The 15,825-nt window shown below is 44.2% G+C and overlaps 1 protein-coding gene and 1 long non-coding RNA gene across 5 annotated transcripts in view; one reads left to right on the forward strand and one right to left on the reverse strand.

Moving 5' to 3' along the window:
* The window catches only part of GRIA1 (glutamate ionotropic receptor AMPA type subunit 1), a 299,370-nt gene that overhangs the window by 137,915 nt on the left and 145,630 nt on the right, over positions 1-15,825 (forward strand). For all 3 annotated transcript variants that reach the window (XM_078066772.1, XM_078066773.1, XM_078066771.1), the window contains exon 3: positions 14,364-14,603. In XM_078066772.1, coding sequence (XP_077922898.1) covers positions 14,364-14,603 — 240 coding nt within the window. The remainder of the gene's footprint in view (positions 1-14,363; positions 14,604-15,825) is intronic.
* The window catches only part of LOC144381083 (uncharacterized), a 912,868-nt gene that overhangs the window by 66,991 nt on the left and 830,052 nt on the right, over positions 1-15,825 (reverse strand). The gene's annotated exons all lie outside the window — the stretch shown is intronic.

Below are 15,825 nucleotides of genomic sequence, written 5' to 3' on the forward strand. Positions count from 1 at the left end.
TGAATGGTGACAGAGGCGTAGGCCAAGGTGGTAGAGGGGATGGAAAGTGGGGGAGGTAGATACATGTGTGACATCTCTGGAAGGACTTACATCCATGTTTTCTTAAGTCAGCCAATCAGTATGATCAAACTCACAGCCAACTATGGAGAGGCATTTGTGATCTAATGGGAAAAACACTCTACCTGAATTCATGCAACATGATTTTCTCTTTCTAGTTTGATATTTATTGACTGTGCTACTCAGAGCAAGCCTCTTAACCCTTGGAAGTTCATGTGGATAAAAGGAATAATAATATCCTGTCCAATCTACCTCTTATTTGATTGTGTAATTAGAATAAAATGATGGCTTACATGTTCACTACACTTTATAGTGAATTTGAATTTAGAACTTTGGTAAACTCACAGCAGGCAAGACAGGTGCTATTGCCCTCACTTCACAGGTGCGCAAACCAACAAACAGTTACTGAGTATCTTCTGTATCCAGACCAGGGCTAGGTTCTGAGACCTTACAAAACAGATTAGACCCAGCCTTGCCCTGCCGTAAGTAAGCTCACAGTCTGGTGAAGAGGACAAGCGTGAAAATGCTAAATTATGGCATATCGAGATAAGTACTAAGAAAGTGCATTAAAAACTCAAAGGAGAAAGTAATTTTGTTCTGGAACTGTTGGAAGGCTACCCACTGGAGTCTGCATGTGAGTGGGGTCTTGAGGATGTGTAGAAGTTTTCCAGGTGTGGACGGACATGTTGAGGAATGTGTGCAGAGGGGTGGAGACCTGGAAGGCAATGGCGTGCTGCGTTCATCAGTGTGTTTGGGTCTCCGCTGTTTGGGGGACCGTCGGGAAATGAGGCTGGAGGGTTGAATCAGGGATAGTGAGGCTCTCTCACATGGAGTCCTGTGGGTGCATTATGCTAAAGCAGGAAAACTAGTGTTTTAGCTGCATGCTCACGCTTTCCTCAGATGCTCACAGCACTTCCACATATTTGTACCTGTGCTTCTCCTTCCTTCCTCACTTTCTGTTTTCCCCAGCATTAGCTTGAATAGCAGCCTTCCCCCCACACCCACTCCTAGAACTCTTCATTTTAATGGGGACATACAAAGAGAACACCCCAGGATAGTGAGAAATGCTTGTGTTCTCAGAATTCCTTCCAGAATTCAAGCAGCCTGGACTGATTTTTGGCAGCAGCTGTCTCATCCTGCATTTTGAGAAACCTTACAAAGTGATTCGAATTTTGGTACAAAGGGAGCTCAGTACCAAGAGTGGGGGGTGAGCATCTCTGCAGAGTCTCAGGGAGAGAGTCTCGGTTGGTGGAAATTGTTTGGGAGACCTGTGTTCCAGTCCGTAGGCTGGACAGCGTGCTTTCAGGCCTCACCTCTCCCATCTGGAAAATGAGAAGAAATGCTTGTAGAAGTGGAAGAGTGTTCAAGCTAACTGAATCTCATTTCTCTTACAAATGAGGAAATGAACTCCAAAGAGGGGCGATAACTCACTTCAGCCCATGTAGAGAACCGGCAGCCTGTTTGGTCCGCCATTCATTCATTCGTCTGTTCATTCCATTCAGCAAAGATGTTTCAGTGCCTCGGCACTGTATAGATGCCAGGACTGTAGTGGTAGAGAAAAGAGTCGTAATCCCTGCCCTACTGGGAGGATAGGAGATTACACAAATGAACAAAAGATTAAACAGGATAATCAAAGACAGAGATGATGGAAATAAGGCATTGCCGTAGAGACCACAAAGGCAGGAGGTATCTCTGAAGAGAGAACACTAACGTGGAGACCTGAGGAATGAGGAGCCAGACATTTAAAGAGGGTGGAAGAGCTTCTTATGGGAGAATGGCATGTGCAAAAGCCCCAAGGCAAGAAAGTTTGGACTGTCTTGAAAGGTAAGAGAAAGAGCACTGTGAAGCTGAGGCAGTAGGGACAGGGCCTGGGAGCAGAGGCCGGATAATAGACAGGCAGGGGGCCGAGCCTGCAGCCTTAGATTTCAAGTCCTCTGCTTGGTAGACTCTTGATTGTTTGTCACATCCCTGTTGGAAAGGAAAGGCGAGTTCTCGTTCAGAGCAACATTCTATTACTGGTTGAGCATTTGTTTTAAATGAGGTATTCCCAGCATGCTTCACAGAGACCATGGATGAGAAGAACAGAAGAAAACAAACAAACAAAAAAAAAAAGATTTAGCTTTTCTGTATCCAACTCTCCACTCAGTTACTGTTCAGCTCCAGAAATCAGCCAAGGGCAGAGGTCAGGAATAAATTCAGATATCAGACAAGGTGGACTTTGGTTTCTGATGGTGTCGTACGATTTTGAGATCTGGAACTGCTCATCTTCTGTAGCCTTATTTTACCCTTCCTTCTCATCCTTTCACTTCCTCAGTGGGTACACCCTCGCTAGAAAATGAATTTCACTGATTTTAGGGCACCCGTGGGCTGTCATCTGCAGATTTTGGTAAAACCTTGCCTAGATTGACGGGTGCCAATCAGGCTCCTTGGTGTGCCTTGCACTGTGGGCTTGCCGCTTGGCTTAGAAAAGCCCATTTATATGCATGATTTTCATAGGAAAAGAATAACAAATAGAAACAAAATATTTTTTTTCTCCCACTCACCCAGGAAACAGAATCAAGATAGCCAAAGGGAGAGTCTGGCCTCACCTCATGAATGATTTACCCGGTGTGCCTTGCACTCATGGTTCATTCATGAACCAGGAGAAGTTGCTTTATGATGCAAGGGAGAGGAGGTATGGGGTAGTGGATGGGCCAAAGATAGGGGAAGCTCTGATGCTAATCTCTCCCACAACCCCTTCCCTTTGGTTAGTGTCTTTGCTTTTATTCAATCTGCTCTGGCTGGTTAGTGTGCTCATTCCCAAAGGCTGCACAGAGGCAGAGCTAAGTAAGTGGAGTCCCTACCCGGACTCTTCCGTGAACCCCACCTAACCCCAGATGAGGCTGAGAAGCACTCACCCCAGCCCTGGACTGCAACCTTCTCCTCAGCCCTAGAACCCAATCCAAGAATAGGCCCTGCCTGACTTTATCCTCAAATCTAACCCTAACCTTGTCCAAATGGAGCCCTCACAGCAGCCCCTCACCCAGCACTCCTGAATATGCCTCTGTACATAGCTGACTCTTGGCCTTGAAGGGTCCAGCCACCATGTTGCAAGCCCTCTGGTACATACCCAGTTTTTAAAAGAAACCTCTCCAAGTTCCTGCCCTCTCAGGGTTGGGGTCTCTCCTCCCTCAGAGTCATCTACAGCTGGAAGGCAGTGTTACTACAGCCTTCTCCAGACCGAAGCTGGCCAGCGCACAGGAGAGGAAGCCTAGAGGTCAGAACCACCCCACCTCCTTGCCATATTGCTGTCTGCATGCTGACACTTCAGTTGGAGTCTGTGGGCTTTCAGGCCCCACTGGCTCTTGCACAGAAGCCAGCAAGCAGTGGCCTTAAATCAAACTGGGACATCACAACTGACTCTGACCCTCTCGCAGCTCCTGTCCCCTGCCTTCCCCACAGTCACCACAGAAGAACCAGAAGAAGTGGAAAAGAAAGGTGGGCAGTCACCTGTTTCTGTCATTCCCTGGCTGCACGATCCTTGGTTCCTCGTTTGTACATGGGCTCAAGGGTCATCATTCCTGCCCTACTTACCCTCCTGGTATTCACAAGAGACAACGGATGTGAGAGATTTGAGAACCCCATGATACACTATGAGTTATTATTATCGCTCCCCAGGCTTTGCCAGCATCCCATCCTACTTGCTATCCAGGAGCAGAAAAGCGTAGAGTAGGAGCTAACACACTACAACCCACAGGCCAAATCTAGCCCATGTCCTGCGTTTGTAAATAAGGTTTTGTACCGTAATAAGATCTCACACTCAACTTGTCTCCGTTTTGTCTTTGGCTGCTTCCTGTGCTACAGAAGCTGCCACGGACTAGTTGCAACAGAGGTCATGTAGCCCACAAAGCCCAAGGTATCTACTACCTGGCCCTTTGCAGAAAAAGTTTGCTGACACCTGGCAGAGAGGGTCACAGCAATGGCTCTGAAGTGGGAATGCCTGTGTTTGGATTCTGAATCTCCTACTTCATGGCTGTGTGACCTTGGGCAAGTTGTTTAGCCTCAGTCTGCTCTCCATAAAATGGGATAATAACCATATCCCTAGTCCATACTATCAAATTAGTAGTAAATGAGTAATTCACGTAAAATACTTAGCACAGTGCCTGGCACGTAGTGAGTGCTCGGCGTCAGCTGGAATATCATCCAGGGAATGAAAGCTCTGCTTTGTGTTGCCAGACCTTCAGGGGACAGAAGAGCATAGCTCAAGGCACAGGCCATGGAGTGGAACAGACCTGGATTCATATCCCAGCTCTTTCACTTACCACATGAGTGATTTGTGAAAGATCAATTAATCTCCCCAAACTTCAGCCTCCTCATGCATGAAATAGGGAAAAAAAAAATTACTAGGATGCTGTGAGGAGTGAATGATAAAATGCAGGTGAAGTGCCTAGAACAGAATTGGGCACAGAGTAAACACTCAGTAGGTGACATAACTATAACAAGAAGAAGAAGAACAGTATTTATGCCAAGTAGTGCCAGCCACCCAGAATAGATAGGTAGTGGGAAGTTTCCAGTATGCTGAGGTATGCTGAAGTAGGAGGCTCTACCTGTGACTGGTAGTAGCCTCAACACCAGGTTTTGCACATTCGAAGCACATGTAAATTAAGAAGACTTTAAAGTGGAGTTGGTCACACAGCTATCTATTAGGAGGCTTTTCTCTAGGCCAAAAGGCCCCAAGACCAAGTATGTTTTTAGCACTACTAATCTATGATCCTATGATTGTTCTTAGATTAACTGATGGGTCAAGGAGGAGAGCACACATATATATGTGTGTCATTATAGGAAATATCTCTGAAAGATCCTCTTCCCATAACACTACATGGGCACATAGTAATGCTAAGCAGTTTGCTAGGCAGGGTGAAAATGCCCTCATTTTTAATCCATTTGATATCCTAAGGGTTGAGCTATGTAATGGGATGTAAACCTTTTTGCCTAGGCAGCACTGGCTAAGGAGACTGGGTGTTGTGGATGGAATATATTAAGGTTGGCTTGGTTCCGCATGCCAGCCTAAGAGCACAGCTCTCATTCTCTGTTGGCCTAAGATAACAGAGAGTGACAGAGTTCAGTGGGCTGGAGCATGGCAGTGGGGAGGGGGTATTATATATCCTACCAGCTCATGGTTACTAGATGGTCAGCCTAATTTAGAAGACTGTGAGATAAGTAACATCACCAAGCATTCATATTCATGCTGTACCCAACTCTGTATAGGGTACTTCTCATTGTACCTATCAAGAAAAATGATGAAGGAAGGCCTCTACCTTAAAGAGAATTTATACTTCAATTGTGGGTGAAAACATATAAAGTCAGTTGATAATATGAAAGAAAAATAGTGAGTCCAAACCAATGCAAGTAAAGACACGGAAGCAAGATGACATCAATTGTCAAGAATAGTATCAATTGATTAATACAGGTAAATGATTTACATTTACACATTCTTTCATTTACTTATGTACCAAAAATATCGTGTAGTCATTGTGTGTTACCATCTAGGGACTTAACCTTGGTGTTTAGATGTATATGACATTTATGGAGCTCCTAACATAGTCTTGGACTATGACTTATAAAATAACAGCAAATAGAAATTTAATAGACATCCTTTGGTCTGATATGCCCACCATCCTTCTCCCCCTCTCTGCTCACAACACCTTCATTTCCCTTCGACCGCCATCTTGGTAAGATAGTTAACTAGTTGATCTGCCTTCCCTTTACGAAAGGGTGATCCAGGCCCTGAGCACAGCCAGTCTTGAACTGTATGGAGCAGTTATCACAAATGGCTAGAGCAGTAGTAACCCTGAACAGACTGTTCATGAAACCCCAGATTCCAAAACTTCTGCAATTCTATCTTCTCTAAAGCCCAGGGTTTTTTTGTTGTTGTTGTTTTGTTTTGTTTTGTTTTGTTTTTGTTGTTTTAGCTGTGGGTCCATCATATCCTTACAGCAAACTTCCTTTTATCTTACATTAGCCTGTGTTGATTTCTGTTCTTGCAATCAAAGAACTTAAACTAATAAAACATGAGAGAGATAAAAAATTGATGAGGCACAAATTTTTATGGACATTTAAAAGAAGGATAGAGACCTTTAGATGATAGCTAGGAATGGGGAGGCATAAGAGCTTCGTGGAGGAGGTAACATTTAAGCTAAACCTTTAAAGAAGGGAAAAGATTTGGAAAGGAAAAAGGCAAGAGGCAGGAGGGCTTTTTGGGGTGGAGCAAGAACAGGAATGAATGGCCCAGAACCTAAAGCCAGCCTAGAAACATCCGAGGAACAGCAGAATTCATACTAGAGCCCAGTGAAGTCACTGATTATCCATTTGAGATCCCATCACACCTAAGTCAAAAGCTGTACCCTTTCCCATTTTCCACTGAGTCAGAACCACCTTACCCTCCACTGTGCCTCTCCTCCATTGACTTGAACTTTAAGATGTTAGAACTGAAAGGTCTGGTAAGATCAGGTGGTACTGACCTTCTCAGACCAAGGTGATGCTCTAGAGTGCCACAGGTACCCAAGTCACACATAATCCTTGGAGGAGCATTAAGTTTACTCGGAGAGTTGTAGGATGTTTCTCTTCATGTTCATCTCTGCTGCTTTCCTCCTTTCTCCTATGCTACATCGACACTGGCCTTCTTTCTGTTTCTGAAGCTCACCAATCTTTTCCTGAGCCTTGATAAGAGCCTTTGTATTTTCGGTCCTTTTTCTGCCTGAAACTGTTCCCCTGGCCCTTTGCCTGGCCAGCTCCTTCTCACAGTTCATTTCTCAGCTCCAGTGTTCGTGCCATAGAGAGGGTCTCCCTGACCATCTTATCTAAAGTTGCCCTGCCAGTGGCTCTCACATATCATGCCATTTTCTTCATAACATTTACTGTGTCCAAAGTGATCTTATTGATTGTATATCATTTCTCCCCACTCCGTAGAATCGAAACTTCATGATAGCAGGGCCTTGTCTTCTTATCCAATGTTGTATCCCCTGGGCACCATCTTGCCACCTACCATGTACCACATGCTCAGTAAACATTCATTAGATGGGTGGATAGTGGAAAGATAGAAGAAAGATGGGGAGAAAGAGGAGTATATTCCCGTCTGTAGAACTACACATCTCTAATGAGTATTAAAGTTTTATTAGAGGTCTTTTATCAAACAAACAAAAGTTTGAGAAACATTGATTTAGTGTGAACTCCATGCCTCACATGGAGAAACTGCACCCAGGGAGGGAAAGGGGCTTATTCATGGTTCTAGATTTGCTTCTTTGCAAGTACTTTTCCAAAACCATATCAGACACCTGAAGAATCAGTCTGTTTGTCTTGTCCCCTGCCCCTGGTTTCATGTGTCAGCCACAAGATGGGTCTAATTCTAGGAACAGGGGGCCCAGGCTTTACCTAATTCTTATCCTCATATACAGTGACACATCTCACTGGCTTTCAATGCCTGGTAATTAACGCTCGTGTTTCCTAACAAATACACCAATCTGAGCAGAGGAGGATGTCTCCTCTTCTGCATCTCCCTTTGCTGCCATGTCCCAACTGGGCTCTAGGGCCAGCGTGAAGAGAGGCCCCAAGAAACTGAGATGAATCCAAAGCCAAAGTAAAATGCAACATTGACATGAGACACAGAGACTTGCTTTTCCAGGCCTGGCAAGGCCCTTGGCAATGAGGTCCCTACCACCTTCCAACTCTGTGCCACATCCCTACCCTAGTCATTCTGGCATTTCTAGGGTTTCCCGAAGGTCCCCTCCTCTCTCTCACCTCTTTGGATAAACTGGTTCCTCTCCCTGGATATTGACACAAGGTGCTTAGTACCATACTTGGCCAGTAGTAAGTGCTCAGTAAACACTGGCCATAAAGGTTGTTATGACTATTTTTTTCTATGGTTGAGCCCCTTATTACTCTTTCAAAATATCCTTACCTTCCCTTGATGTAAAACTTTGTGAACTCCTGTGCAAGCCCCTTGAAGGCAGAAAGTGTGCCTGTCTTGTATCATCACTGTACCCCAGTTGTCTGGGAATATTAGTTTCTGGTGCTCCATAAATATTTTTGTTGAATTTAGCAAATGGATGATAAGGTTTTGTCTAGTAAATAACAGGGAAGTTCTGGACATGTCTCAGAATCTTAAATAACTGATGTTGTTTAGAGGGGATGGGGACAATTTATATCTATTATGGTAATTCATGGCACGTCAGTATTAGATCTTGGATGCAAGACAGTATAAAGGGATGGAGGGGCATTCTTACTGTCCTCTGAGTGACAAAAATAAAACACATTTGATATCACAAGGTTAGAGTCAGATCAAGAATGCCATTCCCACCAATAAAGATAGAATTATTCAGGGAGGAGGGTGAATATCTAAAGGTCCTGCACCCTGCTACACACACGTTCAACCCCCCCCCCCAAAGGAAACTGTCCTATCATCGCATTATCCACTATTTACAATGAGGCTGCCACATTTCCAGGGACTGAAGCCAGGAGCCAAGGAGAAATGTCGGTGTGAGAAGCCTTAAATGAAGTGACAATAAAAAGGAGTTGCTGATACAGGAGTTCCCTGCCTGGGAGGGAGCTGTCAGGGCAATACCCAGGGCTGGGGGATTTATTGATACTAAGTGGATGGTGCCATAAGCAGGAGTGATTATCAGAGGTTTGAGTGAACCAAGGATGGACTTGGGCAGCCTGCACTGTGCTTGGGTTTTCCTGCCTTTGCCAGTCCTGCCCTCCTACCTCCCCAGAAGGGAATTCCTGGCCTCATTTTTTACTCGCTCTGATTGTTGGACACATTCTGTTACTGAATCTTCTTGGAGGCAGAGACCTCGGAATCTGACACTTTGGCCAGGCTCCCTGAACATGCTGTGTCTTCTCTCTTTGCCAGGTCTTTGCGATGGCTGTTCTTTCTACCTGAAATATATTTTTTAATATATATATATATATTTTTTTTTTAATTTGGATATAGTTGACACACACTGTTACATTATTTTTAGGTGTGCAACATAGTGATTCAACTTCTCTGTACATTCTGCTGTCTCAACACAAATGTAGCTGCCATCTGTCACCCAACAACGCTGCTACAATGCCATTGACTATTCGCTATGCTGTGCCTTCCCCCCACCCCCAGATGCCCTTCATGCGTGTGCAACAGCACCATGCCCCCTCTCCGGGCTGATTCCTGCTTATCTGTCAGCATCCACGCTGGCACCTCCTCTTGGAAGCCTTCTTTGAGGTCCCCAAAGGCTAGAGTTAGGTGTCCCTGCCTAAGGCTTGAACTCATCCCTGCCATAGTGCTCATACTGAAGTGTTACCACCTACTTAGTTGTTGGGCTCTCCCACAGTCAAGGTAACCATCCTTGATGTCAGGGCTTATCTCGTACGCCAGTGCATCTCCACTGCCTAACGAGCGGTGGATGTTAGATGTCCAGTGGTGGATGGACGGGCGGAAGGACAGACGGATAGAGAACAGATTATGTGTATATATGCTTTTCCTGATTTCCAGAGTTGACAGGGAGATGCATCGAGCACATCACCCAGTTTTGTTTTATTTTAATATCCATAGACCCTAGTCCAATAACACACCTTTATCTGTGTCAGAGGAAGGCATGTGTGATATGAGAGGATTTTCTAGAAACTGAAGCTGACCCAGGTACCAAGACTGTTTTTTACCAAACTTTCTGGGGAGGAAGGGACAGCACATCATAGAGGTGAAGAGCTCAAGCCCTGTGATCAGACTGGTGGAGCTCAGATCTCAGCTGGGCCTTGTACCAGTCCTGGGCCTCACTTTCCCCCTTGTAACCTGCCTCATAGGAGGAAGGGAGTCAATGTAAGGGAATGTCCTTGTAAGTGCTCAAATGTCAGCTCCTAATTATTACTGTCGGAGACATTTTATGCACCACTGCTGTCTTAAGTGGAGGGTACCATGCACAGTCCAGCCTACTCTGATTCAACAACAGAGTGCGTCTGAGAGAGAGCAGTGCCCGGCAGAGTTCTGCTTCTGAAGGTGCCCACTTCTTCCTCCTGCTTGCTGTACATGACCGTGCAGTCCCCACCTCCAGCCCCTTTTTCGATTTGCCTCCTCTCACTTACTCTCTATGGTGTAACCAACTCATACAGCAGGTTAGAATTGATTCTTACATAAAACTCAAGACTCTGGATGCATCTAGGTTTAGTGCTAGGAGTTTGCTACAATCAGATCCAAGAACTGAGAGCCTATACCTGCTTCTGGGGGTTGCTAAAAGTTTGACCAGCAAATAACTATAGTGTTGTCAATCGGTAAACATGTTTGAGTGAATTAGAATAGAATCTAGGATGTTGGCTCCTGAAGGGATGTTACATATTACAGAGTTCAAACCATGATTTTACAGATGGGAAAACTGAAGCCCAGGGAAAACGTGTGATTTGCTCAAGGTCACATAACTGCTGTGTTATGATAAAACCAAAAAGAACCCTCTGGATCTTTTGGCATCTAGTTTAGTCCTTTTTTTTTTTTTTCTAACAAGACCACCTTATCTGTTCTGATTGAATATTTACTATGACAGATTCAAAGAAATGCCCTACAACTACTAAATGTATTTCTCAATATTTAACCAATGACTGCATTCTCCACAGGCCTTGGGCTACAGAGTGCTTCTCTCTCAATCTCTCTCTCTCTCTTTCTTTCTCTGTCTCTGCATGTCTCTCTGTCTATCTCTCTGTCTCTCTGTCTCTCTCTCTCTCTCTCTCTGTGGCCGCTCCTGCTTGGTCAAAATGAGGAGCTAGCTTGCGGGTCAGATGCCAAGCAATTCTGAGGGTCAAGGTCCACTCACGTAAATCCAGGCCAAGCTACCTCCAAGCCATGTTCTTTTAGGGAGCAGTGGGTAAATGTACCCTCCTAGCCTTAGAGGATAAAGCACTCAGTTAAGGGAAGATAAATTTGAAGAGGGAAAATAGGGAGATCATTTGAGAGGGAAAAATTCCTGGCCTCTCGTGTCTAAGGATTTGATCACGTGCACCAACTCCTATTTCTTACACCTCCATCTCCTTTCCTCTTTTGCTTCTAAATTCTAGCAAGAAACACCAGCCATGAGGGCCGCAGAGGCCCAGCTGAAGGTGTGAAACCGAGTGGATGACATGAGGGAATAGATGTAGAATATAAGATTCATATCCCACAGGATAATATTGCATCACAGCGGAGGGAGAAGAAATCCTAAAAATACTGTACAGAGCATATTATAATATTTTAACGGGTTGATGTGCTCCCTCTATACACTTCACTCAGAAAGATGGATTGTGCTTTTTGACAAATCTATATTTAACATAGGGAGAATAATATACAATGTATGCTTCCTGGTGGAGAAATCCATATTTATAGAAATCTTGATTCTGGCAATTACAATAGATATTTTAAAGACAATGCCTATTGTCTGCTGCGAACAGATAGACTGTCCTCATTAGGGTGAAAGAGAAAACAGTCTGAGTGGGAAAGGATAAATAGCTACTTTAGAGGAGCTGGAGGTCCAGGGTGACCCAGTAGTCATCTCTGTTTGGGCCCAGCTCCCCCTCATACCTTAAGTCATGTGGACCCTCTTATCAAACATTTATCATGCACTCATTCAGTAAATACTCATTTGCCCTACCATGTCCCAGGCACTATTTGGGGCACAAGTGAAACCCCTGTTTTCCGGGATTAACACTGACCCAAGCAGATATAAACAAGCAAAAAAAGGAAGTGGTTTCAGATAATAGGAAAGTCTGGGAAATAAGACAGTGTGACGTGACAGAGAGGCAGGTGTGGGGAGGCAGGTGAGGGGAGTCACTACCAAGAAGAGGTGATGAAGGAAGGCCCTTCGAGGGGGTGAGATTTGAGCTGAGATACAACTGCCGAAAAGGAGTAATGCAATGAGCACTGGGTGTTATACACAACTGATGAATTATTGAAATCCACATCTGAAACTAACGATGTACTATGTGTTGGCTAATGGAATTTAAATTTTAAAAAAAGAGAAGAAAAAAGGAGTGATCATCGCAAACAGGTAAGGGAAGAGCCTGCAGGCAGAGGAAGGGAGCAGTGGCCGCAGAGTCTCAGGGCAGAGTGAGCTCAGAGCCCTGGAGAACAACTACCAAGGTCCCTGTGGCCACAGCAGGAAGCAAGGAGAGGGGTGTGAAGTGGGAAGGGTCTGGGGGGCTGGTCATTCGGGCTCTGAGTTATGGTCAGAGGCTTCCTGTGAGCAATGAGAAACCTCAAAACTTTTGAGAGCTTTTGCACAAGGAAGGGAAATCGTGTTTTGTTTGTCTTGTTTTGTTTTTGCTTTTGTTAATTAAAAAGATCCCTCTTGCTTCGGGTGGAGAAGGGATTTCACTGCTGAAAACCATATGCCATAAGCCTAGAGTCCATGAGAACCACCTTCAGATACCAGGAGGGCTATGGAGTGGATTAAGAGCAGCCATTCCATGAGATTCTGGTCTCAAAGAGTCATCGGTCAGTGGACTGGGCATCTAGAGAGGTCATGAGTGCCCAGTAACTGCAGGTATGCAAGCAGATGTTAATGTACCAGCCCAGTTTCCTGTAGACAGTATTCTGGTTTTCAGTGGGAATCAGACAGATGACTTGTACAGTTCAGTTGCAATCTTTAAGAGATGAACTTTTAAGCCCATTAGCTCTAGGGACTGAATGGGAACTGAGACTCACAATAGACAACTGGGTACCGGTGGTTAGTTGCATTCTTCAGTGCAGCACAGCCCAGAGGATCTTCAATAACATGTTAAAAGTATTCGCCAACAAAGAATCCTGGGGACATACGGACTTGACAAAATCTGGGTTAAAGTTGAACAGGATTCCTCACAACCTTTTATGTAACTGGTATGCAATAGTTACCTCCAAGATGCAGACAAGGTATACACCATTTCCCAAATCTATTTGGCCAAAGAAGTCTTTTCTTTTTTAAGGAGCATTTTGTGGGACTAATGTTTCATGGAACACATTTGGGTGATGCTTATATAGGGTAATTTGAGACCCCCACATACAAGGTAATGTAGTGTCATGGAAGCAGGTGATGTGCTAAAGAGAACAGAGGGTCTAAGAGTACTAGCTTTTTTCATCTTTAAAAAACAAACAAACAAAAAAACTGGTAATACCAAAGTCGCAGGGTTGTAATGAAAACTGAATAGTCTAATATATGTGAAAGGACTGCAAAGTACCTGAAAATACTGTTACTGTGATGAGAATGATTCATCTCACAGTCCATATGAGCAGGGTAATTTCACGCATTGGAGATGGCTTTAGGGTGGGTCACCTACTTCACTGGGGCAAAGACAATGAACCCTCATCCTAAAATGAGTTTAGTAGCTAAATGACATGAGGGAATAGATGTAGAATATAAGATTCATATCCCACAGGATAATATTTCATCACAGCAGAGGGAGAAGAAAACCTAAAAATACCATACAGAGCATATTATAAATTTTACTGAGGTTTGGCCTGGGGTTTGGCCCTGTGACTTTGGTTTTTTAATATTATGTTCTAACCAGCATGTAATAAACCATACACCGGGATTGGTAACTGCACTGGGATCTTACAAAATGGCTCCCATGGGGATGTTTACACAGCTAAACTATTACTATGTCTGATACCCTGGGGGGCCTGAAAAATCAGCTAGCAGGATGTACAAACACAAAGTGAACATCGGCAGAGAAATGTACACTGAAAGCTAAGGGTAGACTGAGAAAATCAACACTTATTTTCTAAACATGTGTCAGCAGCAAGCTGATAGACCTTCTTCCTATAACAACTTTTAATGCTTTGCCTTAAAGTGATGGGCAGTGTCATGGAAAGATGACTGGATTGAGGTTAAGATGTCTACCCAATTCAGATATGCCCTAGCTGTGCCATCTTAGACATGTTCAGTAACTTTCTGAGCCTTAGTTTCTCCCTTTAAAAAAATGACTCATTCATCCCTCTTCTACATTAAGAAGGTCATTGCACAGATAAAGTAAGAGAACATATGAAAATGGTTTGTGTATATTTATAATTGGTAAGCATGATAACATCTGGCATGGAATTGGTGCCTCCTAAACATTAGGTCAGACAGATGGATGGGTGAGTGGGATGCACAGATAGGTAAAATGGATGGACAGTTGGATTAGACTGGTAAGTTGGAAGGATGGATGGATAGATTGGTTGGATGGGTGGATGGCCAGATGATAGATGAATGGAAGGATGATGAGTTGGGATGGATGAACTAGTGGATGGATTAGTTTTGGAGCCATCTGCCAGCTTCCTTGCAGCATCTTCTATTAATCCTTCTCTTCTCCTCCTCCAGTCTGTTCCCAGTTCTCCAAAGGAGTCTACGCCATCTTTGGGTTTTATGAACGGAGAACTGTCAACATGCTGACCTCCTTCTGTGGGGCCCTCCATGTCTGCTTCATTACACCGAGCTTTCCCGTTGACACCTCCAATCAGTTTGTCCTTCAGCTGCGCCCTGAGCTGCAGGATGCTCTTATCAGCATCATCGACCATTACAAGTGGCAGAAATTTGTCTACATTTATGATGCCGACCGGGGTAAGCCAAGGGTTAGGGGAGGGAGACTGTTGAGAGATAGAGAGAAAATTGCCAGCAGGAAGGAGAATGATGCCTCCCTGCCTCATTGAAAAGCATGGGGGGAATGATCCAGAAATGCATTATTTCTATGGACTGATTTCTCGGTGGCTAATCTCCAACTCACAGAGTGGAAACACATCCTTTGAGAGAGTAATCCCCTTAACACACCATGCCACTCTACAGCTCACCAAGCTTCCATGGCTCCTGAGTCCAGACTCAAAACCTAAGGGCCTCCTTTGAATGGCCCATGGCTCACAGTGTAGTTGTCAGGAGCACAGACTCTAGGGTCAGACAGATCTGGATCTAAATTCTATGTCTTATCCTCTCCAGCTCTTTGTCTTTGGGCAAGTTCTTTTATGCCTCAGTTTGACCATTTATGTTGAGGCTAAGATCTTCTATGCCTTCATTGCCTCATCTCTGTAATAAGATAAACCTAATTTCTGCCTCCTAAAGTTGCTGTGAGGATTGAATGAGATGACTAGAAAGTTCCTGTCAGTGCATGGGACATAAGTGCTCAGAGTCCTCCATATATGTTAGCTATCATCATCATCACCATCATCATCACCACCTCTCCCTACCCTTCTAATTGTGCTTCCACTTACATTTTGAATTTTACATCATGTTTTCCAAATGTTTCCTTTGCTTTTTTTCTTCTCTGCATCTTTCCTCATGCTGTTCCTCTTTTCTGGAATGCACTTGCTTTCCCAAATCTACATATGTGAATCCTCCCTTTCTTTTGCAGCCTGCTCAAACACTCTGTTCCCTAATTCTGAAATGGGAACTATCCTCTTTTTTCTAATGCCTGTGGTGGTTGTACTGTATTCTCCTACCTTTCCCTTGAATACTAAATAGTATCAGAACTGAGTCATTATTGGTATAAATAAATAAATGGATTATGCAAGGTCTGGAAACTGAGGCAGAGGAGTTTTGCCCTGAGTGAAGGGGAGGTTTTATTTGCAGGAAGGCCTAGTTTTACAGGAAGGCCTAGAAGACTTTAGAGTAGGAGGCTTGTGAGATCAATTTGGGGGGGCAGTGTTAAACAAGCATTATTCAATGAGGAGGAGCCAGCAGAAGAGACCAGAAACCCTCTGCTTTCTTCAATTTTCCCTCCCCTCTCCTTATTTTGAGGATTTCCCTTCTCAAATAGCAGTCATTATGAGGATTATACCCATAGAAGGGCTTT

This window comes from Halichoerus grypus, chromosome 2 (genome assembly GCF_964656455.1).
Source record: "Halichoerus grypus chromosome 2, mHalGry1.hap1.1, whole genome shotgun sequence".
NCBI lineage: Eukaryota > Metazoa > Chordata > Mammalia > Carnivora > Phocidae > Halichoerus > Halichoerus grypus.